We start from the raw sequence: 28,000 nt of genomic DNA, 5'->3' as shown, positions 1-28,000 counted from the left end.
GCTAAACTTAATATTTCTAAACTGGAGGTGAATTATTCCATGTTGTTCTCTCTCTGGCAGGACTACAAGCAGACGGTGTCACTTTGCACTTGAACACGTCATCCACTTAGGTGTTAAAGGTATTATTTTTGTGGAATGATAGTGTTACTTCTTCCCAGAATGTTTTTATAAGTTTCATGTACAATTTTGTGCAAAAACAGACTCTTCAGTCCTATATTACAAGTAAAACTATGCAGTCCAAAGTTTTCTTCCCATTGGCAAGTTTCAGTGTTTTCTTACTATTCCAACTACATAAAAATAGCATGCTTAAATTATTTAAAATGAAGTCATTGCACTGTGCTTTTCCCCTCTTAATATAATTCACTTATGTAGCTCCAGATAGGCAGATGGCTTCTTTGCGAACGATACACAGTACTGGTATTCTGCAGTAACTGAGAAACCATGTACAGAAGCCAGAAGAGAAAGGAAGGCATAAATGTGAATTACTTAGGCTGCCTCTATTCATCTTTTTTAAGCTTTTCAGTAATACCTACCTTCTTCCCTTGTTTTAAAAGTGTTATTTCCAGAAGAAATCATTTTACAGTCTCCCCAAGTGACGGGGAATTGGAACCTTGCACAAGACACCAAAAACAATGGACACTCCACCATCAAGGTATTGCTTTGATTATTTAAATATTTAAGTAGATAATATATTAGCTCTCAATTGCCTAGTGTGTTAGAGGAGTGTAGTTCACAAGTAACCCGAGATAACAGCTCAAATAAAACTAAGATACCATACTACAGATGTGTAGTGTAAAGTTTACATATAACTTTACATAGGACTAAGATGGCTATCATATCGTTAGTGGGGAAAACCAAGACAAGGATCCATTTGTTTGAGCTTATCATTTTATTTTAAAATTATATGTGTTTTGTGTATATCCACATTTATATGGTTATATGCTGCATAGAAAATGTCTGGAAAAGTATACATCTACCAAGTTGTTAACAATTGTAATCATTATGAGCATTACAAAGATATTTATTTGTTATTTATACAATCCAGTTCTATACAGAGTAACATAGTGCCTGTTACATGCCAGCTGTTGTCCTAGGCTGTTCCATATATTTTTATGAGTAAAACAGAAGTGGTTTTATTTATCATTGTATTTCCAGTAATGAGCAGAATTCTCCATGTCTGTGGTGGAGGTTTTAATCTGTAGTTCTGTGCTGTTGGAATTTCCTTTTTTTCAGCATGTTTTAAATGTATAATAAATATAAATTTTTAGTTCTATCTAATATTTAGAAACTCTTACCATTTTATAGCTCCTCTCCAAAACAATGCAAAAATGATAGCTTTGGAATGCCTACACAGTCACAAACAATTCTGTGAAGGAAACAGCAAATAGTTTCCATTAAAATAATCTTGATTTCTTACCTAATCTGAAGGTCGAAAGAGATCTTCATTGGAACAGACACTGTTACCTGCAGATTCTCTCCATCACCTCACTGGTCCACTTCATGGCTTGATTCTCAGGGGGAGGGTCTTGTGATCCTGATGGGAGATGTGAGGTGGAGGAAGTGTGGCTGTTTGTGTGGATCACATTCCTGATTAGCTGAATCTTAATACTTTTAAATGCAGAACATTACCTTCTTATTATGGATTAGCTAGGTAGCAAATAAACTCAGGGGCATTCCACATATCAACCAAGATGGAATTACAGAGAGACTGAATTTACCTTCCTGCCTTAAATAATTAAAGATCAGACAAAACACGACACAACACTTTCAGACATTTGCACATCAGCTATCATAGAACAGTGATGCCTGAGAGAGAGAAAGCACATGAGGTGACTCCTGTGATTGCCCCAGCTCACCATCTTCAAAGTTCCCAGGCCAGGGAGCAGAAGGGGGAAGCCAATGTTCTGCAGAATTGAGGATGAGACTCCTGGCAGTACAAAGTACAAGACAGATGTTGTTCATGGGACAGAGGACTGGAGGAGACCATTGGAAAGAGAGAGCTCTTGGAGTCAGCACAGGCCCCTTTGAATTTTCAGGCCAGGACTCCTGAATGCATTGCCAGCGGTGAAACAACTCAAGTCTGGGGAAGAAGCCCTGGAGAATAGAAGGAATCCTGAGTCCCCGCAGTGCTGGGCATGGTTTGTTCCCACAGCCACAGAATTGACAGGGTAACAAGTAGAGTCCTCAGAGGGTGTCACCTGAGGAATGGGGAGAGTTTGGCCCTGCGCTGCCTGCCACCCTGTCCATCTGAAAGGCTGAGAGAGTGGCTAAGTAGTGCAGCCACAGCCACAACAAGGTTCTAGAATAATTGCAGAAATACAAAAGTACATGCCTTTCAAGGTGTAAAATTCACAATGTCTAGTATCTAATCCAGAAACAAACTGAAAACACAGCCTATAAGAAATTTCAATCAGTTGAAATAATATATATATGTGTGTGTGTGTGTGTGTGTGTGTGTGTGAGAGAGAGAGAGAGAGACAGTAATGGCAATTAACGGAAAAGGACATTAAAATAGTTTTTATAACTACACTCCATATGCTCATGAGCACAAGCATGTTCAGTAGAGGTACAAACAAAAGACAAATTTCTTTTAAAGAAACAAAAAAATTGGGCAGCCCTGATGGCTCAGCGGTTTAGCTCCTGCCTTCACCCCAAGGTGTGATCCTGGGGTCAAGTCCCACCCCATGTCAGGCTCCCTGCATGGGGCCTGCTCCTCCCTCTGCCTGTCTCTCTCTCTCTCTCTCTCTCTCTCTCATAAATAAATAAAATCTTTAAAAAAAAATTCAGTGTCTACCATGAAAAATATAAATAGGAAGGTCTGAGTGACTCAGCAGCTGAGTGTCTGCTTTCAGCTTAGGGTGTGATCCCAGGTCCCAGGATCAAGTCCCACATCGGGCTCCCCACAGGGAGCCTGCTTCTCCCTCTGCCTGTTATCTCTGCCTCTCTGTGTCTCCCATGAATAAACAAACATTAAGAAAAAAAAAAAGAATTAAAAGACTAGACAATACAGTCAAAAAAAATTAGTGAACTTGAACAGTTACAGAAACTTTACAGAATGAAGCAAAATAAGTTTTTAAAATAGCTCTAAAATATAAAGTGTATTAAAAGTAGAAAAGCATCAGTGATCTGTAGGACACCTTCTAGCAGCAGCCTCACATCCATGCAATTGGAGTCCCAGAGAGAAGTGTAAGAAATACTAAGAAAAAATTGTGGAAGCCTTCCTAAATTGATAAAAAACATAAACCCTAAATATTCAGGAGACTTACTAACAGACCTGAAATACAAGAAATGTGAAGGAGACTGCACTGAGGTACTTGACAGTCAAATTCCTGAAAGTTGCTTACAAAAAGCAAACCTTAGAAGCAAAGAGTGACTCATTACATGCCAAGGAGCAGAAACAAGGATGGCAGGGTGCCTCAGTGGCTCAGCCAGTGACGTGTCTCCTTTCTGCTCCAGTCATGATCCCAGGATCCTGGGATGGAGCCCCATATAGGGCACTCTGTTCAGTGGAGACACAGAAAACAAGTCTGCTTCTCTCTCGCTCTCAAATATATATTTTTTTAATTTTAAAAAAGAAGGAGGACAGCAGCAGACTCTGACAGCAGTGTGCACCAGAAGACAGCAAGGCGCTGGCAGGAGAAACCATCAGCCCAGAACTCTGTGCCCAGTAAACACTAGAAATTAAGAGGAAATAGAAACGTACTCAGACTTGCTCAGGCTGAGAGATGGGGGAGTCTGTTACCCACTGACCTGCACTGCTGGACCGAGGACCCTTGCAGCACACAGAAATGATGCCAGGTGGACATGAGGGTCTACACAGTGGAGTGAAAAAGACCAGAAATTATAAGTAGCTACATATATTTAAATCACTTTTTTCTTAAAAAAAATTCTTAGGGGATCCGTGGGTGGCTCAGCGGTTTGGCACCTGCCTTTGGCCCGGGGCGCAATCTTGGAGTCCCGGGATCGAGTCCCATGTCGGGCTCCCAGCATGGAGCCTGCTTCTCCCTCTGTCTGTGTCTCTGCCTCTCTCTCTCTTTCTATCATAAATAAATAAATAGATCTTTTTAAAAAATTCTTAAAAGATAATTAATTGACTTTTTAAAAAGAAGGAAATCCTGTAAAATGTGACATGGGTGGACCTGGAGGACATTATACTCAGAGAAATAAACTAGTCACAGAAGGACTCATACTGCGTGATTCCTTTCATATGAGATCTCTAAAATAGACTCCTGGAATCAAAAGAGTAGAATGCTAAGATATCTGAAGTGAAATGTTATTACTGTGATAAAACTTCATAATAATTTTTTAAAAGATAATTGACTTTCAAGCTAAAATGGTAACAATGTATTATAGTTTGTAACATATAAAATATAATAGTACAGGGAATGGGAGAAGAATATTATTTCTTATACTGGTATAATTCACTTGAAGGAAACTGTGATCAATTAATATATACTCTAAGCCCTACAGCAGCTACTAAAATAACAATATAAAGAGACCAAAAAGGAGATAAAAAGAAATCACAAAAATAATTAGTTCAAAAGTAAGCAGAAAAGGACACATAGACAACCATAACATAACCTGACTTATTTATCACCCACTTGTATAGTGATTTACATGGGGTGGGTTGTTGACATCTCTGGCTGTAATTGTGCACCTAGAACACTTGAGACACAAAACAAGTAGCAAGATGAGGAAATTAAATCTATCAGTAACCACATCACATGTATGTGGGCTCAACAAAGCAGTTAAGAGGAGGTAGAGATTGTCAGACTGCATAAAAAGGAAAGACCTAACTATATGCTGCCTATAGGAAATATGTTTTAAATATAAAGACAAGTTGAAAGTGAAAGATAGAAAAAGATATCAAAATAAAGATGGAAGAAAAAAAAGAAAGATGGAGTGGCTGTATCAGTGTCAGAGGTTTCAGAGTACTGGTAATCAGGATAAAGGTGATGTCATAGTAACAGAAAATAATCATTAGGAATGTATAACCATCCTAGACACACACAATCACCTAATAACAGCCTCAGAACACGTGAAACAAACTGATAAAACTGCAGAGAGACCAAATTCCCTGTGCCTATCAGCAATGAGACCAGACAAATTCCCTTTGCCTGTCAGCAATGTCAGCACTCCTCCCCCAGTTAATTGCAGGAAGGATGATGGGCACAGGTGCAGATGACCTGAGCAGTCAGGGGTGTCTGTAGAACACACCACTCAAGAAGAGCTGGATACATGCACTTTGTGTAGAAGTGGACACAATTTTCACCACTATAACCTTATTTGGGGCCAGAAAACAGGTCTCAAATTTAAAAGGATTAAAGTCATACAAAATACGTTCTCTAGCCACATGGAATCAAGTTAGAAATCAATTGCAGGAAGATCTCTAGGAAATCCCCAAATATTGAGAAGTGGAAAACACTCTTATATGTAACCTACAGATCACAGAAGAAATCAATAGAAAAATTAGAATGTTTCTTGCAAAGTGAAAGTGACACTGCAGCATACCAGGAACAGTAAGCTGCTGCTAGAAACACCCTTTTCATAGCCCTGAATGCCTAAAGAAAAGAAGAATAAAGGTTTCAATTCAGTGACCTCAGCTTCTTCCTTAGAAAACTAGAAAAAAATAAAAAAAAAGAAAACTAGAAAAATAAGAACATGTTAAATAGAAACTAAGCACCTAACAAAATCCAACATCCATTCTTCACCGAAAAGCTTAGCAAACTAGAAATGGAAGAGAACGTCCTTCACCTACAAAAAACCTACACAGTGAGTGACAAAATGCACTTTTCTCATGAAGATCAGGGCACATCCAGTCCTGCTACTTATGTTCAATGCTGCAGGAGGCTGTGGACCAGCAACTCTGCAAGAAAAATAAAAGGCATCCATTTGTGTATAAAATCCAACTCAAAAAAGAAGCCATTGAAACTAAGATTAGCAAATTTACAGGATATAAGGTGAGTATACAGAAATAAATTGTATACTAGCATAAACACCCAGAATTTAATTTACAGTGCCACCAAATGTAGATAGCAACCAAATGTTCTGAACAGGGGCATGTGGGTGGCTCAGTGGTTGAGCCATCTGCTTTTGGCTCAGGTCATGAACCCAGGGTCCTGGGATCGAGTCCCACATCAGACTCCCCGTGGGGAGCTTGCTTCTCCCTCTGCATGTGTCTCTGCCTCTGTGTTTCATTAATAAATAAAAAGTTCTGAACGTTAGGGACAAATCTGACAAAAGGTGTACAAAAATACACTAGAGACCTCATGGCTCTGATAAGAGAAACTGTTCCATGTCAGAGGACCCAAATCAACCTACAAACCCAGTGCTGGTCAGGTCAAAATCTTAGCAGACTTTTTTTTTTTTTTTTTTTTTTCCAGAAATTGACAAGCCAATTCCTAAATTTATATGAAAATGCAAAAAGCCTATAATTCTCAAAACAACTTTGAAAAAGAACAAACTCAAGAACTCACACTCCTTGATCTTGAAACATTTCACAAAGTTATAATAAGACGGTGTGGTCCTGTGTGTGGTACTGTCATAGAGATAAACATGAGTCAGTGGAACAGAACAGAAGCCTAGAGTAGGCCCATAGGAATTTGGACAGCTGACTTTCTACAAAGGTTAATCAGTTAATCAGGGTGGGGAAAGGATGGTCTTAGCGAGAGGCATTAGGACAATGGGGTGTCTGTATGCAAGGGTGTGCACCTGGATCCCTTCAAAATGGATCATAACCCTAAATATAAAGCCTGAAACTGGGGATCCCTGGGTGGCGCAGTGGTTTAGCGCCTGCCTTTGGCCCAGGGCACGATCCTGGAGACCCGGGATCGAATCCCACGTCGGGCTTCCAGTGCATGGAGCTGCTTATGTCTCTGCCTCTCTCTCTCTGTGACTATCATTTAAAAAAAAAAAAAAAAAAAAAAAAAAACCTGAAACTAAAATTTCTAGAAAACAACATAAAAAAAATCTTTTTAGGGGGATCCCTGGGTGGCGCAGTGGTTTGGCGCCTGCCTTTGGCCTGGGGCGCGATCCTGGAGACCCGGGATCGAATCCCACATCGGGCTCCCAGCATGGAGCCTGCTTCTCCCTCTGCCTGTGTCTCTGCCTCTCTCTTTGTGACTATCATGAATAAATAAATAAAATCTTTAAAAAAAAAAAATCTTTTTAGGGGATCCCTGGGTGGCACAGCGGTTTGGCGCCTGCCTTTGGCCTAGGGCGCGATCCTGGAGACCCGGGATCGAATCCCACATCGGGCTCCCGGTACATGGAGCCTGCTTCTCCCTCTGCCTATGTCTCTGCCTCTCTCTCTCTCTCTCTCTCTCTCTGACTATCATAAATAAATTTAAAAAAAAATTTTTTTTTAAATCTTTTTATTTTTGAGAGAGAGGGCAGGCAGGGGGCAGGAGTAGAGAGAACCTTGAGCAAGCTCCACACCCAGTGCAGAGCCCATGCGGGGCTCAATCTCACGACCCTGAGATTATGACCTGAGCTGAAACCAAAAGCTGGACACTTAACCAGCTGAGCCACCCAGGCATCCCAAGAGAAAATATTAATATCTTCAGGTTAGGCAAAGAGTTTTTAGATAGGATGCCAAGAATGTGATTCATAAAAAATTGACGAGTTTGGACTCAAATGTTTTACTGTTCAAAAGACATGGTTAGGACCATGAAAATCTAGCTCATCACTAGAGCAGGAGAGTCTTAAAACTGAATGAAAGACATGAACACTTTACCAAAGATTATGGAGATCTCCCTTGGCTTAGGGTGGGGTCACATCTTGTGAAATCTAGCATAAGGTGAAAATACTTAGTTGAAAATAGATTTAATACACCTATGAGACATCACAGCTTAGCCCAGCTAACCTCAACAATGTGCAAAACAGTGGGGCAAAATCAGCTTATGAAAAGCCTATTTATAATCGAGTGCTGAATACCTCACGTAATTACTGCATGCTGTATTCAAAGTGAGAAACAAGAGTGGCTGTCGGCATCGGCTGTCGACCTCGTGATGGATCGCGGGCTGACTGGGAACTGTGGCCGCTGCCCAGCATCACCAGAGGATCGTAGTACATATCGCTGCCCCAGGGAAAAGATCCAAATTCAAAATTCTGAATAGTTTCTGCAAAGTGTGTACCGCTTTCATAGCATCATAAGACAGACCATCATCAGGAACTGTGCAGTGAGTTAATCCATGAAAATGTGTTCAGCATTAGTCATTAGGGAAACAAAACCATAGTGAGCTGCCACTACACACAGAGTAACCCAAATTAAATTAACAGGGCCACAGAATTACAGACTTACCATGGCGAACATGTGTGACAACAGGAGCGTCATACGAGCTACTGGGGACACAGAATGGCACAGCTGCTTTTGAAATGAGTTCCTTAAGGGCAGCCCTGGTGGCTCAGTGGTTTAGTGCCGCCTTCAGCCCAGGTCGTGATCCTGGAGACCTGGGATTGAGTCCCACGTCAGGCTCCCTGCATGGAGCCTGCTTCTCCCTGTCTATGTCTCTGCCTCTCTGTCTCCCATGAATAAATAAAATCTTTTTTTTTTTAAATGAGTTCTTTAAGAAGCTAGATCCACACTGGCAGTACAGTCCAGCTGCTTCACTCCTAGTGGTGGCCCCAGAGACCTGAAAACACATGTCCATACGAGGGCCCCTGCACAGATGTTCACTCCAACACCCTGAGTCATGGCCCAGTATCCATCCACATGTGAACCGATAAAGGAACTGCAGTATATTCTTGTGCAATAGTTCCTGGCAGTGACAGGTGTGAACTGTTGATGCCTGGGATGACGTAGGTGGATCTCATAACACTTAACTACCCTGTAGAAAGATGTCAGACAAGAAGTACATTATCTAGGCTTCCCTGTACAGAACATTCTAGAAAAAGTAACCGCTGTTGACAGAGGGCATCTTGTGGACTCTGTAGATGTGTTTAGCTCTCTAGTTGATGCTGTCCCATGTATGTGTGTCACAACTTGTCCAGTTGGGCATGTTAAATGTGCACATTTTACTGTGTGTCAGTGACACTCTGAAAATTCAAAGTAATGGGAAGGTACATTGCTGTCACCTTCTAGACTAAAATTTGGCAATATGCATATCGTTTTTAAATTTTTTTTTAATTTTTATTTATTTATGATAGTCACAGAGAGAGAAAGAGGCAGAGACACAGGCAGAGGGAGAAGCAGGCTCCATGCACCAGGAGCCCGATGTAGGACTCGATCCCGGGTCCCCAGGATCGCGCCCTGGGCCAAAGGCAGGCGCCAAACCGCTGCGCCACCCAGGGATCCCCTGCATATCATTTTTAATGTGAAACTTTTAGTAACAATTTTACTTCTAGAATTTGCCCTGTGAGAATAATCACGTTAGGTGCGATGCTGCCTGACTCACGAATTGAGTAAAGCCCACTAGATCTTAAAAAGAAAGAAAATAATCATGTGACTGCACAAAGGTAAATGTGCAGAGGTGCTTATTACAGTGTCGTTTGTAACGGGAGATTTGAAAGCCAATCCCCTTGGTCCAGGACAGATTCAGTTTGTTTAAACACACTGAATCAGTTCTTACACAGAATGTGGAACACAGTGGACAGAGAAGCCCTGCCAGGCCTTAGCAGCACCTGGGCACTTGGGAGCCATGTTCAGTCCCCTCGGAACAAGCTCTGCCCTGAGCCATCCCTGCCGGCCTTACTCAGGCTGCAGAGGAAAGGGTTTCGCCTGAGGGGCCCCAGGGGAACCAGGGGCCAGGATTTAACTCCAGTATTATTGAGTTTTCCCTCGCAGATGAGCATGGCGGGGAAGGATGCAGATAGAGAAGACCCCTTCGTCAAATAAATATCACCCTTTGTCTGGCGTCACCATACAGAGTTTAGTTTGTTCTTGCTTTTATTTGTAAGGGAATTCAAAAAAGAAACCTTTTTGCAACTTTTTTGTCATATATTCTGTATTTTTTTTATTACTGTGTTTTGAAACATACAATCTCTGATCCATGTGAAGAACTGTTAAAACACATAGAACGTTGACAGCTGTTTATGTTCCGTCTTTACACCTGTGTAAATACAGAGCTTTTTTTTTTTTTTAAGGCCATTTTTCTGCATGATTCTTTCTAGAATAGGAAAGCCATGAAGGACCAGATTAAGCATGCAGCAAAGGAGAGGCAGGCTGGGGCCCAGGACACCCCGGGGTTGGTGGCCCTTGCTGAAAAGTCCAGGAATCTGGGTGCGTATGGTGAGGGGCTGCCTGGAAGATAGGCCCCCAGAGCAGCTCCCTCCGCCCAAGTGAGACAGGCCCGGAAGTGTGTGTGGCCTGAGGGCTGACTGCAGCCCCAGAGGGCATGGGGCGGGCGGGGGGGGGGGGGGGGGGGGGGTGGAATGTGAGGTTAGGTACTCTAAATGCGAGGCTAGGCTACTGCAGCTGGCCTTTTCCAGACCACGTTCCTGACGTCTTGGTTAGGTGATGTGCGCACGGAAAGTGGAAGAATGAACTGTATGGCTGGCAATTAGGTTCTCAGAAAGTTAACTTTCTGGACTCTGCCCAGTGAAGTTCAGATTATTGGACAGCACACCTCGGCAGCAGGCTCCCGATAGGCCATGTCGCCTCTCGGAGGCTCTGCTGCCCTGTGCTCCTGCTGTGCCAAGTTGTTTGACCTCTGCCTAACACGGGTTCCCACTTTGAATACAGTAAATGACGTTCAAACCCCTAAGGCGAGAGAGAAGGGATTTTTCAATCCTGTGCTCAATGAAAACCAGAAGTTAGCAGTTAGAAGAATCCTGAGTGGAGACTGCCGCCCTCTCCCGTATATTCTTTTTGGACCTCCTGGAACCGGGAAGACAGTGACGATAATAGAGGCTGTCTTACAGGTAAGCATAGGTGGCGGCACAGCTACTGGTGGCCTAGGCCACATGCCACTTTTATGTTCTCAGGAAGTAGCAGCTCGTGCAGAATCAAAGTAGGAGTGAGCTTCATCTCAGTTATTTCACGTTAGCCAAGTTTGTACTACGTTTTTGGGACTAGGTAGGATTTTCAAAGCTTATTTCATAATTTTAGAAAGGACCCTCTATTCTTAGGATGGTTGACAATTCTGGAGTGCCTGGCTGATGCAGTCGGTGGAGCACACAACTCTTGATCTCAGGGTTGTAGGTTCAAGCCCCACGTTGGGTATAGAGATTAATTAAAAATAAAACCTTAAAAAGAATTTTAAAAAATGTTCTACCATTCAGTCATGAACTTTGTTGTAGAAAAGAAGTTCCCTTTACAGTAGTTAAGCCACCATTCTGTAGAAGTTTCTGGTGCCTCCACATTTAACATGGAGTTGGTACAGAATGTGTGTGTGAGTAAGATTCAGGATTCAAATTAGCAAACGTGTGCTGAGCACCCAGCGGGTACCATACCACGAGCCACACTCAGGAATCAGAGTGCCGACACCATCTCTGTCTTGGGAGGACAGGTTAAGATCTTGGAGAACAGAGAACTCTCTCACCGACTCTCCTGTCTTGTTGGCACGTGCACATGTGTCAGTGGCCATGTCTCAGGCATGTAAGGAACCGATGGGAGCCCACATGGCCACCCCCGCATAGTGAGCAAAGCATGTTGGTGTCAGACTCACCACATGTGTCTGCCCTGGACAGGTTGACATTTATCACCTCTGTTTCTCATGTGCCCTGGTTGAAGGTATACTATGCTTTGCTGGACAGCCGGATATTGGTGTGTGCACCCTCCAACAGCGCGGCCGACCTCGTGTGTCTGCGGCTGCATGAAAGCCAGGTGCTGCGGCCTGGCACCATGGTCCGTGTGAACGCCACCTGCAGGTTTGAGGAGGTGAGTTGTCCCAGCCAGCTGGCAGAGGGAAGTCCTGCCCACACATGCCTAACTTGAAGTACATTCTCTTCCTTCTCTGTGAGATGGGCATTCTCAGCTTTTTCTTTAGAGGGGGAACAGGGCAGAGGGGGAGGGAGAACCTCAAGCAGACTCCATGCCCAGCATGGAGCCTGACGGGGTTTGATCTCACGACCACAAGATCACCACCTGAGTTGAAGAAAGCAAGAGTCGGACAGTTAACTGACTGAGCCACCTGGCACCCCTGGCGGTCTCAGCTTTAGTAAACGCTGCTGCTCCGCTTCTATTTGATACTCAAATGTATTGTTTCTTTTGGGTCTTGTTTTATTGATTTCTCTATAAATACCCCTTTAGGAAAATTAGAAGTTCTTGGTTGGCTTAACAAAAGAAACAATCTAGGAAATGTATGCAGTTGTTTTGGGAAAAGATCTGCAGGATTTTGTGTTATGTTCATGGCTGTAGAGTCTGTAGAATGTGGGCTGAGGTGACAGGAAGGTATAAAATATTTCGGTTGAAGAATCTCAAGTTGGGACGACTGGGTGGCTCAGTGGTCGAGCATCTGCCTTCAGCTCAGGTTGTGACCCCAAGGTCCTGGGATCAAGTCCCGCACCGGGCTCCCTGCCTCTCCCTCTGCCTAGGTCTCTGCCTCTCTGTGTATTTCTCATGAATAAATAAATAAAATATTTTAAAAAGAAGAAGGGACACCTGGGTGGCTCAGCAGTTGGGTACCTGCCTTCAGCTCAGGTCATAAATTCTAGGATCCAGGATCGAGTCCCACATTGGGCTCCCTGTGGGGATCCTGCTTTTCCCTCTGTCTGTGTCTCTGCCTCTCTCTGTATCTCTCATGAATAAGTAAATCTTTAAAAAAAAATAAAAGAATCTCAAGTCATTACTTAGTCATAATTAAGAAGTGGGAACAGGATATTATCTTTAAGGATTTGTTCAGCTTTGTGACTGTGTCCAATTTAAAGAAATACTTCATACTTTAAAAAGTAAGCTGGCCCCACCTCCTTCCTGCAGACAGTCACTGATGCCATCAAACCATACTGCAAAGATGGAGAAGATATCTGGAAGGCCTCACGCTTCAGGATAATCATTACCACGTGCAGCAGCGCGGGGCTCTTTTACCAAATAGGAGTGAGGTAGGTCCTGGGCATGGTTCAGGTCCCTGTCCTTGTGGAGCTTGCACGGGGCTAGTGTGTGGGCAGGGTACGAGAACATGGGCTGGGGGGCAGGGAGACCCCAAAGGTGAGAGGGACCCGGGGCTCCCCGAGGTGGCAGGGATGAGGAAGGAGCCAGCAGCAGCAGGTGGGAAGCTGCTGGGCTGTACAAGCTGAGGAGGTATAATCAGGTAATAGTGGGGACTGATCAGCATCACTTTAAATAACTGATTTATAAAAAGATTGAAACCGTAAGTGCTTATAATCTAAGAAAGATACATCAACGTTGAGTTTCTTCAGCAGGAATTAGGAGAGTAGGTAGAAAAACAGGAGCATGCAACTTGCTCATCTTTCATAGGGAGGGACCTATGTGTCATTGTGGGCTTGTAAGCCGACTCCCTGTGGATGGAGAGAGGTAGGGCCAGAGCTGCTTCACTGTAGCCAGTGGACTCTGGTGGCGTCGCTGTTGGGCTCTACCCGAAGTTTGTCCTGTCAACAGCAGCTCTGTGGCTTTCGCCATGGTGTCCCTGCTGCAGATCTTTTCTCCAGGCGTCCAGTGGGGCAGAGGCTGCCTGGGGCCCCCGTTGGTCTGGGTCGGGGTATCATCGTAACTCAGAACATGCTTGTGAGGGCGCATTGGGGAGGCCAGCAGCCACCCTGTGGGGGCACCGCTCAGCTAGACCAGCTGACCTGTTCTCACGTCATGTCAGAGAAGAGGCACAGAGAGACAGTGTGACCTACCCAGGGTCACATGGTTTGTGGGCAGTGGAGCTGTGTTAGGCATCCCGGCTCCTGAGCCTCAAACAGGTGTGAGGAGCCCCTGCTCTGATGTGAACAGTGCTGCGGCCTTGCCCGCGGTCTCTCTAGTTTGCTCTTTCCCACCCCTCATCCCATGAACAAGCACATGCATCGCATAGAGTCCCAGGTGCTGGTGGGACTTGATTCAAGTCTCCCGTGGCCTGTTAATCCAGACCAGGTGACACCCACCTTCTGGGCCAGCCTGTGGTGCCCATGCGGTGTGTGTTGGCGGTCGCTTGCTAACGCACTTTGACAGAAATGACCATTGAGAACATCTTTGGCTCCAGAGTCGGACATTTTACACACGTATTTGTGGACGAAGCAGGACAGGCGAGCGAACCAGAATGCCTTATTCCGCTGGGGCTGGTTTCCGATGCCAACAGCCAGGTAAGGCCCGTTTGCTCTGTGGTTCTCATCCCACTTCTACACTGGTGGGTGCTCTGCACACCCGACCTCAGTCTGCACAGGACAACTGCAGGGTGACAGGCTCAAGTGAGGTGCGAAGGACCCTGAGGCTCGTGAAGCTGGGGCTTTGTGCTTAGTCACATACTTCATTCCTTGTGGACAGGGAAGAAAGGGCGGCTCTGCCTTTGATTCACAGTCTGAAACAGACACCAAGAGCTGTGCCCCCAGGCAAGGACACCAGGCATGGCTGTGGCTCGCTACCAGGAGCTGACCACTCTGCTCCCTCCCCTGCCCCAAGCTCCTCTCACTTTCACCCTGACAGGGACCTGGGGTCCTCTTATGCTCCCCATAGGCCTCCTCTCGGCACATGTATATACTCAGGGAGGGACCTCCCCAGATTGCCTGCGTCCCCCACGCCTGCCTCCTCCCATCGCCATGGTCAACACAGGGCTGCACAGAGACAGAGCTGGGAGCAGACCTGGTTCAGCTGCTGCAGCGGCCCGCAGGAGGTGGGGGAGAGGGCAGCATCAAGGAGAAAGGGCCCAGCATGTGCTTCCAGAAGACCGGGGCAGAGCTGCCCGGCCAGTTTGTGCGCATCCCCACCCCTGGCGTGTAAGCCTCTGTCACCTGGCTCGTGCAGCTGTGCCGCCTCCCCTGGCTTCTGCAGCCCAGGTGCCTCCCAGCCTGTGCTCCGGAAGCCCCGCCAGGCCATCGGAAGGCAGGGGCCAGCCTTTTGTGTGCATGGTGCACCACACCTGTTTCCTGAGCGCCCCCTGGCTGTGGGTGCCTGTTTGTGTGTCACAGATTGTCCTCGCCGGAGACCCCATGCAGCTCGGGCCGGTCATTAAATCCAGACTTGCCATGGCCTACGGGCTGAACGTGTCCATGTTGGAAAGACTGATGTCCCGGCCGGCATATCTGAGAGATGAAGACGCTTTTGGTGCTTGCGGCGCCTACAACCCCTTGTTGGTAAGCAGACTGGTGGGGTACATGGTCCCTTGTTGGTTCCGCTGCAGCCCCTTTGGCTGCTGGCCCGGCTCCCTGTGTGCACGGAGCTGCCCCCCGGGGTAGGGGTGCAAATAGCTCACACTCCGCCTCCCATCTCAGCGGGACCTTTGGCTGGCTCCTCTGTCCCAGCCGCTCAGATATGCTGCTTGGCCCCAGAGGGGTAGGCACTTCCAGGTGGTCCAGCCTTTGGCTGATGGCTGAGGTTCTGTGTGGCCACGCACGGTAAGAGCTAAATCTGGCTTAACGTGGGAAACGGGCAAGAGCCTTCTACTCTAATCGGAAAGAAGAGGCCCTGTGTCCTCTGTGGTGCTGGTTTGCTGGTTAAGCTGCACATTCCCTTCCCAGCCAAACTGACCAAACTGCATTTTACGTCCCCCTCTCCCAGCACACGAGCTCAGGAACCTTGGGTCTCTGATGTCACTCATTAAGATGAGCCAAGGAGCATATTCTCTGAATTCCTACAGTAGAAAACAAGAGTTCCTTCTAAACTCGAACAGTAAACAGAAACGAGGTGCAGTGATCCTGGGCAGATTTTCCTGGAAATGGCTTAGGACCTGTGCTAGGCTCTCAGCCCCCAGGCCCTTTCCCCACCTGGAGAGTAGAGGGCAAGAGAGCATGTGAGGGGTTGGGGGGCGGCGCTGGGGGCCATGTGAGATGGTTCCCAGGCAAGCCCACACCAGCAGTGCACTTGTACTGACCCAGATGGCAGCAGGGAGCCCATGCCTGTGGAGACACCTGTGTGCCGCCCCACATCCACGTCCCCAGGGTGGACAGGCAAAGGGGGAAGGGAGGCCCCTGGCCCAGGTAGGGATGGCAGTGCTCAGTGCTGGACTCCTTCAGGCAGGAGCCTCAGCTGGTAGCTGCTTCCTGCTCTGAGGGCCTGAAGCTACACCGAGTTTCTTGGCGCAGAGGGCCTCTCTCCCTGGGTACCCTACAGGCTAACACAGGGCCTGGCTTGGGGGAGCCAGAGGTTGAGATGCCAAACTGAGTGTGGAGTTTTGATTAGCCTCTTGGAGACTGGACACGTTACAACTGTAACCATCAGTTGGCGGAACAATCTTTGGGTCCATGAGTCCTCACAACACAAACAAGGGAAGGACACCCCGGGGCCGGCAGAAGGCACAGTGTTTGCCATTTATGCTCCCTGTCCTGGTCCCAGCCAGGCTTTGAGCTGCCAGTGGGTCGGTGGGATGTGCCCTTAGCCACCATGGCCTCACGGTCCAAGAACCAGGGGCCACCTGCAGCCGAGCTGAGACAAGGCTTCGTGGTTCATGTCAAGGCTGCAGGATGAACGCAGAGTGAAGCATGCAGCGCTCTGTCCCCAAGGAAGGACTGCTCAGCTTCTAGACCCAGGACAACATCCAAGCAGCTTCCTCTTCTCTTTGGCTAATGTTCACTTTCTCAAACACGAACCTTCTGAGCCTGCCCTGGAGTTGGGAGGCGGCAGCTCATGGGCACTTACTTCTAAGCAAACCTGTGGTTCTCAGAAACTCTGCGGTCTGAATGCATCTTCCAGATGAAGAGTTCTTCTGCCGGGGACAGTGCCAGGCCAGTGGTGAACACAAATCCCTGGGATGGAGGCAACGCTTTTCATACCCGGCATCAGTGAGGAGCCCGGTGAGGGTTAGGGCACCTTGGTAGCTGGCGGGGAGCCAGGCCTGGGCGCTCTGTGCAACCATTGGCAGGCCTTGCAGGTGCACTGAGCATGCTTCAGCCTCACTGTCGGGGCCCCAGCTGCAGCATGCATAGCGTGGGGACCGCTGGCCATCATCAAAGCCACGTGGATGCCAGCAGGCCGCCAAGTGTGTGTCGGCCTCCCCCATCAGCTGCCCCACCACCTGAGTTGCCCAGGAGCCTCCCTCCATCTGTGCTGGGCCGGCAAGAAGGGCAGGATGGCCTGAGTGCCCAGCATGGGGAGAGCAGGTGTTGACTGTCTGGAGGCCATGGTGGCACCCAGAGATGAGGAAGCCACGGAAAAGGGGAGGCGGGTCAAGAAGTCTTGAGCCAAACAAGACAAAGGGGCAGGGAATGGAACCCAGAAAGCCATTCAGACTCTGGAGCCTCAGCATTTTCCAACCTGCAAATCAGAAGGAATCTGTCAGGGGAAGGGCTCCTGCGGCTCCCTGGGGGACTTAATGGACTCCCTAGGCCCCAGGACCCCAGTTTCAGCCTGTCACACTCCACCCCTGCCGACTCTTGTGGCCCATACAGGTGGCCCTGGGTCAGCCAAGGCTGGGTTCAGAGCGGGTGATCAGGAGGGTTTGTAAACTGACAGCCTCCCCCCCCCGCCCCCCGCGTGGGGCCTTCTGTGCCTGGACTGATTGCTACTGGGGACCAGTGGGAACAGCTGGGGAAGTCCAGGCAGTCTGGACACGGAGCTGTCTCTGTCCTTGGCTCAGCCTGCCCGAGAGCTGGGCTTGTAAGTCCCAGTACGCAGGCAGCTGTCACCTCCAGACGCACTGGCCTGCCCTTGCCCAGTCCATGACTACAGACCCACCTTCCTCCACTGCTACCCTTTGTCCCTGACCAGGGCATGGCACAGCCAGAAACCCCTTTCAGGGCCTGGGGACATGGATGAGGAAGGTGAGGCGGTTGCTTTTGAGGATGCCTTCAGGACTCCAGGGGAGAGCAGGGCCTGGAGTGGAAGTGGCCCCACAGAAGCTGAGGGGAGATCCCGGGGAGGCACACAAAGGCCTGCCGTCCATGCAGCCACCGCCAGCTCACCCCCTTACTGGCTGTCTCAGTCCCCCAGCCAGAGTCCCATGATCAGAAGAAGGCAGGAGATCTCTGTGAGCCCAAGGCCCTCCATGGCCATCCCCCCAGTGGTGGTCTTAACTCCTCTGTGGACTGGGATAGGTTCACGGATGAGCAAGCCCTGCCATCAGCTCCAGGTCATAGGGCACCTGCAAATCAGGGCCTGCCTTTAAGAACTGCACACTCCCTGGCTCTGTTTTCTTTTCCTACGGGATCCTTTTAAGTCAGGCTCACCTCTTGACCCTCTTAGTGAAATTTACATTTTCTTAGAAGGTCTTAAAGGGAACACTTTAGTCCTGAGTCCTCTCAAGAAAGGGCCACCTTGACCCGTGTCCGACAGATGAATAGACACAGAAGATATATATATATATACACGTAAACATCTATACACGATGGAATATTACTCAGCCATCAGAAGGAATGATATTCTTCACATTTACAACAACATGGATGGATCTGGAAGGCATTATGCTTAGTGAAATAAGTTAATTTAGGAAGATGAATACCATATGATTTCACTCGTGTGGAATATAAGAAACAAGGAGACAGACTCTTAAATACAGAAAGCAAACTGATGGTCACCAGAGGGGAGGTAGGTGGTGGCAGGTGAAATAGGTGACGGGGATGAAGAGTACACTTCTTGTGATGAGCGCTGGCTCATGTACAGAATTGTTGATTTGTTTTATTGCACCAGAAACTCGTATGACCCTGTATGCTAATTATATTTCGGCTAAGAAAACAAATCCTTTGTTCAAAAAGTCATTAGAGGTGCAAGAGCATATCCTAATGAGGTGGCAGGTAACAGGCCAGGAGAGGGAGGACCGGCCCTGGAGCTGTGACCCGAGGGGGTGTCTCAGCATTTTTGTCTTTGGCAGAAATGCTCCATGCACGGGCCTGTTTAGCTGGGGACCTGCTGCCAGCTGTCTCCTTGCAGGTCACGAAGCTCGTGAAGAACTACAGGTCCCACCCAGCTCTGCTGGCGCTGCCGTCCAGGCTGTTCTACCACAAAGAGCTTGAAGTGTGCGCAGACCCCAAGGTGGTGACCTCCCTGCTGGGCTGGGAGAAGTTACCAAAGAAAGGCTTCCCACTCATATTCCACGGTGTGCGGGTGAGTTGTGCGTTTGTGGGGAAGGGGAGCAGCTCACCTCTAGCAGCTGAGTGACCGCGCAGTGCGCAGTGCTGTTCCGGGCTTTAAGCACCTTCATTGTGTGTGTGTGTTCAGATCTGTTGTTAATGAAGCATTTACCAAGGGGGGCGGTGCTGATGCCGTGCTGGTGCTGAAGAGTAAGAGTAAGGAGGGCTTTTGCCCCTGCAAGGCCGGCCTGGCCACCACTCAGGTGACTGTACACAGAACAGATCTGAGGAGGTGCTGGCCCACATAGGTGTAGAGAGTGTCACCCTAGTAGGATTTGAAGTGGAGGGCACTGAAGATGGCCTGTAGCTGCATGGAAGGCGGGGTGACAAGTAGAGCTCAGGGAGCTCCCCTACCCACCCAGAGTGACCACGCACCTTGCCAGTCTGGTCAAGTGAGTGGACTGGTAATGGGGTGGGGAGGGCCTCCTCCTCACCATGGCCTCACCAGGCAGAAAGAGTTAGATGCTCAGTAGTCCAGAAAATGACATGTGTATTCGAACTTGGTTGTTAGAACCAGAAGTCATCGTTTGCATTAACCACCCCCAAGTTCTCATCCAAAATTGGGGCTGCACCCAGACCCTAGCTCAGGAGGAGCTAGTGCTGGGGTGCCCCTGGGGAGATGGGTGCCCCCTCCTCCATGCAGCCTGCCTTCAAGGTTCCTGGGTCCAGGTAAGGGCACACTGCCTCGTGTCTCTGTATGTGTCTGCTCTCTTGGGAGTGGACGGAGAGGCAGTCTCACATTCACGTGTGACTGTGAAGTGCCTGCCCTTTGGACAAAAGAGAATTCAAGGAAAGGAGGTTCTGCAGTGAGTCTAAGACCTCCCTTGGAGCACTCAGCACGAGCCCTCAGTGGCCTGTGCCTTCTCCCAGCCTTGTATGCTGCTCTGGCTCCCAGGGACACCGCCCCTGCTCTGTGCGGCTCCCCTGTACATCAGAAAAACCAGTGAGAAAATGCAGAGGGGATCAGAGGTCTCTCTACCGTTATCTAGAAGTCAGCCTAAGGAGAAGTAAGCAGAGTTGCTGTAGAGCCAGAGAGCTTAGGATCCCACATGCGTGAAGTGAGACGGGCATGTGGTGCCCATGAAGAGAGAGACCAGTATTGTTCTGCCCGTATTCATTCATATTTTTATCACAGTCTACATAGAAGTCACAATGGGTTTTTTCATGAGAAAGCGATTATGAGTGTGCAAATGTGTTGTAAGTGTGCAAACAGTATTTGTAGAAGAATGAGATACAAAGTCGCCTAGATAACATGCTACAAACGATAACAAATAAAAGCATACTTTTGACTCATAGAAAAGAAATTGGTCAGTGGAACAAAGTCCAGAAATATTTATTTATTTAGTAAGGATTTTTTAAGGGCCTCAAATTGTGTCCTAGACTCTACTCTGTGCCTTGAGTATAAAATGGGGCTGAGTTGCAGAGATTTTGGTCTACTCCCTTCATGGCAGCAGAAAGGGTTTTTTTTTTTTAATTTTTTTTAATTTATTTATGATAGGCACACAGTGAGAGAGAGAGAGAGAGAGAGAGAGGCAGAGACACAGGCAGAGGGAGAAGCAGGCTCCATGCACCAGGAGCCCGACGTGGGATTCGATCCCGGGTCTCCAGGATCGCGCCCTGGGCCAAAGGCAGGCGTTAAACCACTGCGCCACCCAGGGATCCCCCAGAAAGGGTTTTATCACCAATTCAATGGCCTCAGGATCTCTAGTGAGGCTTGGCCCTTGCTCCTCTCCCTCTGCACACTCACCCTCGGCTCCTGCAGGCCCCTCCACATCCTGGGGTGCAATGTCAGACACCCTGCCTGGCAAGGGCCACCTCATGGGAGTGTGACCTTGACTGACACCTGCTCCTGGGGAGGCTCTAGGAGGAACTCTGACTCACTGCTCCATCCCCACGCCATCTCAACAGAGGAAGTGCAGTAGAACATGCTGCGTGAACATTGTAGGGCAGGGCTGAGCCCGAGGGTGGCCCAAGGTGGGACCACCAAGGTCACTGTGATCTTGTCCTCATAAAGAAGAGATTTGGAAGCCTGTGCCCGGCAGACAAGTCGCTGATCTCGGACTTCTTTCTGCTACAATAGAGTTGAATAAGACAACATAGTCCTGTCAAGGCCTGAGATACGCGACTGGCCTTCTGCAGGAGAGATGTGGCAACCCCTGGTCAATCGAAAAAGCAGCTTTGCACTTGCTTGTGTTTTCTCCTCTTTGTTTTATTCATTAATTTCAGCTTTGTCTTTAAGCATCCCCTCCTTACCTTCTTATTTATTTTCTTTGTTAAAACTCCCCTAAGATGGACAGTTCGTTCCCATGTTCCTCATCCTCTTAATTAGGAAGGCCCTGGGGATGCCATCCTGTAGCTTTCTCTTTCCACATACGTCTGCTGAGGGATCCTCCTTTCATGACTTTCTGGACATTTATAACTTTCTCTTTATTTTCTTTGTTGATCTAAGGATTATAGAGAAGTATTTTTCTTAATTTCCAACTGGCTAAGAATACTTTGGCCACCTTTTTTTTATTTCTAATTTTATTAGGTTCTGATCAAAAACTATTTGCTTTTAAAAATTTGTGGTCAAATAGGTATCAGGTTTGGTAGATGTTCTAAGGACATACCACTCCCCGCCCACACACCACACACAAAATGTACATTCTATACATTTTTTTAAAGATTATATTTATTTATTTAAGAGAGAGAACACAAGCAAGGGGGAGGGGAAGAGAGAGAAGCAGACTCCCCAGTGAGCAGAGAGCTGGACACAGGGCTTGATCCCAGGACCCCAGGATCATGATCTGACCTGAGCTGAAGGCAGACACTTAACGGATTAAGCCACTCCCAAGAGCCCCGCCTCCCCCTGTATACATTTTTTTTTAAGATTTTATTTATTTATTCATGAGAGACAACAGAGAGAGAGGCAGAGACACAGGCAGCGGGAGAAGCAGGCTCCATGCAGGGAGCCCGATGTGGGACTTGATCCGGGGTCTCCAGGATCACGCCCTGGGCTGAAGGCAGGCGCTCAACTGCTGAGCCACCCAGGGATCCCAACATTTTTTAAATAAACTTATGGAGTCTGTTACTTAGTTCTCCTGTGTTCTGACCTAGATTTTGTTCGCTAGGTATTCCCACTAAAGGGGAAGAGTGATGATGTCTCCTGTTATAGTGGTGCTGTTTTATCAGATTCTTTTTGAATTTCCAGTACTTTCTGCCTTAAGTGTTGAACTTCTGTGGTGTTTCCTGCATACAGGTTTATGATTATCTTCCTTATCATATAATGTTCTTCTATACTTTTTTATGTTTTTAGCCTTAAATTCCACCTGGTAATATTAATGTTACCACTCCTTGCTGTTTGTTTTTGTTTTTGTTTTTTTTAAGATTTGTTTATTTTAGAGAGAGAGTGTGTGCTGGGGAGGGGCAGAGGGCGAGAATCCCAAGCAGACTACCCAGTGAGTGCAGAGCCCACCGCAGGGCTCCATCCCAGGATTCCAAGATCCTGACCTGAGCCAAAATCAAGAGTCAGAGTCTTAACCAGCGGACTTCTCCAGGGCCCCTTCTTGTTTCTTTTTAATCTGGTATCTCTGTTCTTTCTTTTCATTCTTTCTTTATCATCTTATTTTAGGTATCTGTCTTAGCAGCAGCTAGTTTTAATGTTTAATCCAATTTGAGGGTCTCTGCTTTTAATGAGATAATCAGTCCAACTTATGATTGGTTATTGACCTTTATTCCTTCATCTTTATGTTTATTATTTTTTTTAAGATTTTATTTATTCATGAGAGACAGAGAGGCAGAGACACAGGCAGAGGGAGAAGCAGGCTCCATGCAGGGAGCTAGATGTGGGACTCAATCCCCCGTCTCCAGGATCACGCCCTGGGCTGAAGGTGGCGCTAAAACCGCTGGGCTACCGGGGCTGCCCTTTACGTTTTTAATCAATTATTTCTTCTTTTTCCTTATTTTTTGTATGTGATTGGTTACTATCTGTTTAATGTTTTATCTCTTCAGTTTAGAAGTTTCCTAAGGTTCATCAAACTGAATTTTTTTTTAGGTTTCTTCTCTATTGTAAATCTAAAAGATAAATTATGGGGTACCTGGCTGGCTCAGTTGATAGAGCATGTGACTGTTGATTTCAGAATTGTGAGTCAAGCCCCACATTGGGTATAGAAATTACTTTAAAAAGTGAATAAATAAACTATAAAAAAATTTAAAATAATAACAGATAAATTACATATGGCTTAGCAGCAGAAAACATCCTCAGAATTAATGCATTCTAATTGCTCTATCTGGTGTTTTTTTCTGTGTGTGTGGTAAAATACATATGACATACGTTTATTTCATTAGCCATTTTTAAGTATACGATCCAGTAGTGTTAAATATATTCACATTGTTTTACAGCCAGTTATTAGAACGTTCCCACCCCGCACACTGAAGCTATGTCCCCATCACACATACCCCGCCCCCAGCCCCGTCCCTGGCCCCCTGCACCACCAGCTGCCCTGTGTCCCCAGGAGTCTGACCACTGCATGTGCTTCATAGCAGTGGAACTGTACAGGATTCATCCTTCTGTGTCTGGCGTAGGTCACTGAGCACAGCGTCTTCAGGGCTCACCTGGGTGTCCGCACCTCCTTCCTTTTGAAAGCCAAGGATGGTCCATCCTGTTGTTCAGCTGCAGTTCATCGGTCCGTTGCTTCCGCCACTGGTCTGCTGGGGTAACACTGCGGCAGACGCTATGCAGGTGCTAGTCAGAGTCCCCGCTTTCGGTTCTTTTGGGTCTAGACCCAGAAGTGGGATTGATGAATCATATCGTCTGTGATTAATTTTCTGAGGAGCCTCCATGCTGCTTCCCACAGTGACAGGACCAATTTACGTTCCCATCAGCAGCATACAGGCATCCAGTTTCTCCACATCCTCACCAATACGTTTTGTTTTTTGATAGTAGCCATGTGTGAGGTGGGATCTTGGAGTTTGGATCTGTTTCCCTGATTGTTAGTGATGCTGGTCAGCTGCATGTCATCTTTGTTGGTTGGCTGAGAGGGCCCGTACCTACATGTGGGGAGGGATTGGGACTCTGAGTGCGTGGTCACCCACCTGGCCCGTGGCAGGGCTGCACTCGCCCCCTGCTGAGCTGACCCCAGCTGGCCACCTGCCTCTGCAGGCCATGCAGTCTGCGCTCACCCTGGACCCCTGGGTTTTGGCTGCAGCAACACCTGTTCCTGTTTCTAGCATACCCTCCTGCACATGCATCTGTTGGCACAGGCCTCGCTGACCGTCCACTCCTGTTCCACAGATCATAGCACGGCTCCACGCAGCCCTTCTCCTGTGGGCTCTTGTGGTTGTGGTGGGTCCCACCATTCCTGAAGCTGGTCAGACTGCTGGAGCGTGTGGTGTGCCAGACAGCAGGGTGTTTCACTCTCATTCATGCTGTATTCCCAGCACCTGCTTCTGCTCCTTTCATTGTTCATTGTTCCCTGCATAAGCATCTGTTGAGGAAATGAAGTTTTGTGATGGATGTCCTATCCTCTTGTCTCCTGATTAACTCAGGGCAGCGAAGCTCGTGAAGGGAGGAGCCCGTCATGGTTCAATGCGGCGGAAGCTGTCCAGGTCATGCGCTACTGCTGTCTCCTGGCCAGGGGCGTCTCCAGCCAGGTGTCCACCGCTGACATTGGTGTGATCACACCCTACCGGAAGCAGGTGTGGCCCTGCTGACCGCTCCTCTGAGCTTCCTTGTTCAGAGTCTGGAAGGAGAGTGGAGACAAGTGGAACGAGTCCTTCCATAGCCACTGCCTCTGCGCACCCCAGCAGGGGGCTCCCACGGGCCTGCCCCACACACAGACTCCTGGTGCTCAGATGCCAGGGAGGGGGCTGGAGTCTATTCACCTGGCAGTGGGCAAGGGGCCCCCTCAATGCCCTCCTAGGGAACAGAAGTTTTCCCCACAACCGCTGAGCTAACTCATATTCTGTAGACTTTTCTGCAAAATTTCAATTGATGTTTCTTTTACCAACACCCATTGGAGAGCCTTATTTCTAGACACACAGTGCAGGGTCCCGTTTCCATGACTCGGCTGCTCCCACTGCACCAGTTGTACAGAAGCTTCCAGGCCCCTGAGGTGTGGGGCCCTGTGCTGTCCCCATGGAGATGGCCATGTCCACGCAGCAGCAGGCACATGCCTCAGCCCTCCCTGCTGTGCCCTCATGGGGTGAGGGAAACTTTGCTTCTGACATAGGTGTCCCCTTCCCCCAGTGTACTGTATCTGGAATCAGAATTTGTGTTCTAATCAAATTAGGTCAGATGAAATAGGATTTGGAATTGAAAAGCAGTATTTTGTATTGGTTAATATTTATTTGGCTTATGCTTACATATATATAAAGAAATGGTCAAATGTATAAAGTTTAATCTTTATCTGCTTCAAAGGTGGAAAAAATAAAAATTCTTTTGCGAAACATTGATCTGATGGACATAAAGGTTGGATCAGTAGAGGAGTTTCAAGGGCAAGAATATTTGGCCATCATCATCTCCACTGTAAGTATTCCCATTTTTCAGTGGGGGTGGCAGTGTGTCTGATGCCACCTGATGGTCACCAGGTTCCTAGTACATTCCAGTAGAAAGTGGCAGAGGCGGATCAGTAGTGCAGAAAACCAGTTGCAGGATAGAGATGCTCTAGCATCATCTTAAGCTGTTAACTATGGAGGAGCTTCTTTAAAAGGCATAGATAGGGGGATCCCTGGGTGGCGCAGCGGTTTAGGGCCTGCCTTTGGCCCAGGGCGCAATCCTGGAGACCCGGGATCGAATCCCACGTCAGGCTCCCGGTGCATGGAGCCTGCTTCTCTCTCTGCCTATGTCTCTGCCTCTCTCTCTCTCTCTCTCTCTCTCTCTGACTATCATAAAATAAAAAAGGCATAGATAGATAGCTCGTTCAAAGATCTACCAACACAAAAATAAAAGAATCCTAGGAAGAAGTGGGAAATACGCTAGAGATAGAGGGACGGATGTTGAAAGTGAAGTGAATGGGAGGGCCAGGCAGGAAATGAGGGCCTGCCATAACACGCCGGCCACGGCAGCTCGGCTCTTACCCGAGGAATGCCAGGTAAATCCTGAAAACCCCACGTTCCATTTTTAAATCCTCTTTATTGAACAGTACATGTAAACTGCAGGTAAATTAGAAAATTCAGGTAGGATAAAGGAAATTGGAATTGCCTACAACTCTACCCTAGAGATACATTAGTGGGTCTCATGTGAGGCTCCCCTTACACCGCCGGGTTTTTCCTTCTTTAACCAAAAATGGAGTTATACTGTTGTTTAATATTTTTTTAAATGCTTTTAAAATACCAAGTTTCTTTCCATGTCAGAAAAACGTATGAGACCGTTTTTCTCATCTGTGTGTTTTTTTAGGTACGGTCAAATGAAGATAGATTTGAAGATGATAGATATTTTTTGGGTTTCTTATCCAACTCAAAAAGATTTAATGTTGCAATCACCAGACCCAAAGCCTTGCTGATTGTGCTGGGAAATCCTCACGTTCTGGTCAAAGTGAGTCACCCAAAGAGGAAAGGGCCTTATAACAGGGTGCCACTCAGACGGCATGGGGTTTGAGGCCTGGCTCCTTGGTGTTTCAGCAGGATCCCTGTTTTGGTGCTTTACTGGAATACAGCATTACCAACGGTGTCTACACAGGGTGCAATCTACCTCCGGAACTGCAGTCCCTGCAAAAGTGAGCTCTGCTTGTTTCCTCCTGCACTAGCCCTGCCCCTCCCTGCGGGCCCCCTGCACTCACCTCCTTCCTGTGGGGTCACTGAAAGAGGCAGCGATGGTCTGAGCCACTCTGGGAAGCCCAGCTCATTTGCCACCCTCCCCCTTTCCCCACCTGCAGCTGTGAGTAGATGTGCGGCTGGTCCCTCTCCACCCCACAGAGCCAGGATTCAAGGGACCCACAGGACCAGGTCCACCGGCCCCATTGGTAAGGCACGGCCAGGAGGCCTGGCACCGTAGCCCAGGGAGCTCCTGTCCTTGCCTCTGTGGCAGGGTCCCTGTGGTGGGGCCCCTGTAGCCTCCCTGTGTCCTGTCATTGGCCGTGAACGTGGGGGCCATGGGGCCAGACAGCCTGCTGTCCGTCTCTTTTCCACACCACCCCATTCCTCCACTGGGGAGTTACTGCATCGCATTGCCAAAATAAATGCTCACATGGAACACCCAGCGTGCCTTCCCACCTCAAAATGCGCTGGATACTGGGAAGCGACTGTGCTTCTTTATGGCCTCTGACCTCTGATCCCTGCGGGCTCCCACATGTTCTCCAGGTCCTTGAGCCAGCCCTGGAAAGCCCAGGATCACTGTAAAGGTTGAGCGGCTATAAAGAAGTGGGGGTCAGCATCCTGCTCACCTGGAGCCCTGGTGCAGCTAAGTGGGGCCTGTGCCCTCTGGCCAAGAGGCAGGCTTGTCAGCACAAATCCTCAGGAACCCGTTTCTGGGAAGGGCTGGCTGCGTTTACACAATGGAGGCTATTCTCTGTGAACAGCATCAGGCTTGGGTACGTTCATACCCAGGCACCCAGTGAAGGCACCATGTCTTCCCGGTGGGGGTGGGGCGGGGAGGAGCCGCAGCAGCCATTTCGGGAGGCGGGGCAAGCCCCTTCACCCTGGGGCACTAAGGCTCTTGCCCTGCAGCGCCCCCGCAAGGGGATTCCCTACAGGAGGATAGTGCTCCCTAGACACAGGGCCCTGTGCTGCTCCTTACTGAGGCTCTGAGTCCTCTTTTTTTTTTTTTTTAAAGATTTTATATATTTATTCATGAGAGACACACGCACACACAGAGAGAAGCAGAGACACAGGCAGAGGGAGAAGCAGGCTCCATGCAAGGAGCCTGATGTGGGACTCGATCCTAGGTCTCCAGGGTCACACCCCGGGCTGCAGGCAGCGCCAAACCCCT

The 28,000-nt window shown here is 47.9% G+C and overlaps 1 protein-coding gene across 8 annotated transcripts in view; it reads left to right on the top strand.

Annotated features, from left to right (window-relative positions):
* MOV10L1 (Mov10 like RNA helicase 1) overlaps positions 1-27,265 on the top strand; it is a 72,689-nt gene extending 45,424 nt beyond the window's left edge. For 4 of the 8 annotated variants that reach the window (XM_072843460.1, XM_072843461.1, XM_072843458.1 and 1 more), the window contains 14 exons: positions 61-119; positions 555-652; positions 10,111-10,219; positions 10,682-10,860; positions 11,672-11,818; positions 12,857-12,978; positions 14,082-14,181; positions 15,004-15,168; positions 18,896-19,069; positions 24,622-24,771; positions 25,493-25,600; positions 26,471-26,608; positions 26,695-26,789; positions 26,949-27,265. In XM_072843460.1, the coding sequence (XP_072699561.1) occupies positions 61-119; positions 555-652; positions 10,111-10,219; positions 10,682-10,860; positions 11,672-11,818; positions 12,857-12,978; positions 14,082-14,181; positions 15,004-15,168; positions 18,896-19,069; positions 24,622-24,771; positions 25,493-25,600; positions 26,471-26,608; positions 26,695-26,789; positions 26,949-26,958 (1,654 nt within the window). In that variant the 3' untranslated portion in view covers positions 26,959-27,265. Of the gene's footprint in view, positions 1-60; positions 120-554; positions 653-10,110; positions 10,220-10,681; positions 10,861-11,671; positions 11,819-12,856; positions 12,979-14,081; positions 14,182-15,003; positions 15,169-18,895; positions 19,070-23,658; positions 23,816-24,621; positions 24,775-25,492; positions 25,601-26,470; positions 26,609-26,694; positions 26,790-26,948 lie in introns of those variants that run through there. The other 4 variants (XM_072843457.1, XM_072843459.1, XM_072843463.1 and 1 more) reach the window with 4 other exon arrangements.
* Positions 27,266-28,000: the final 735 nt, after the last annotated feature.

Source organism: Canis lupus, chromosome 11 (genome assembly GCF_048164855.1).
Source record: "Canis lupus baileyi chromosome 11, mCanLup2.hap1, whole genome shotgun sequence".
Taxonomy (NCBI): domain Eukaryota; kingdom Metazoa; phylum Chordata; class Mammalia; order Carnivora; family Canidae; genus Canis; species Canis lupus.
Note: the sequence above shows the minus strand (reverse complement) of the source record. Positions and strands in the feature narration are given on the sequence as shown.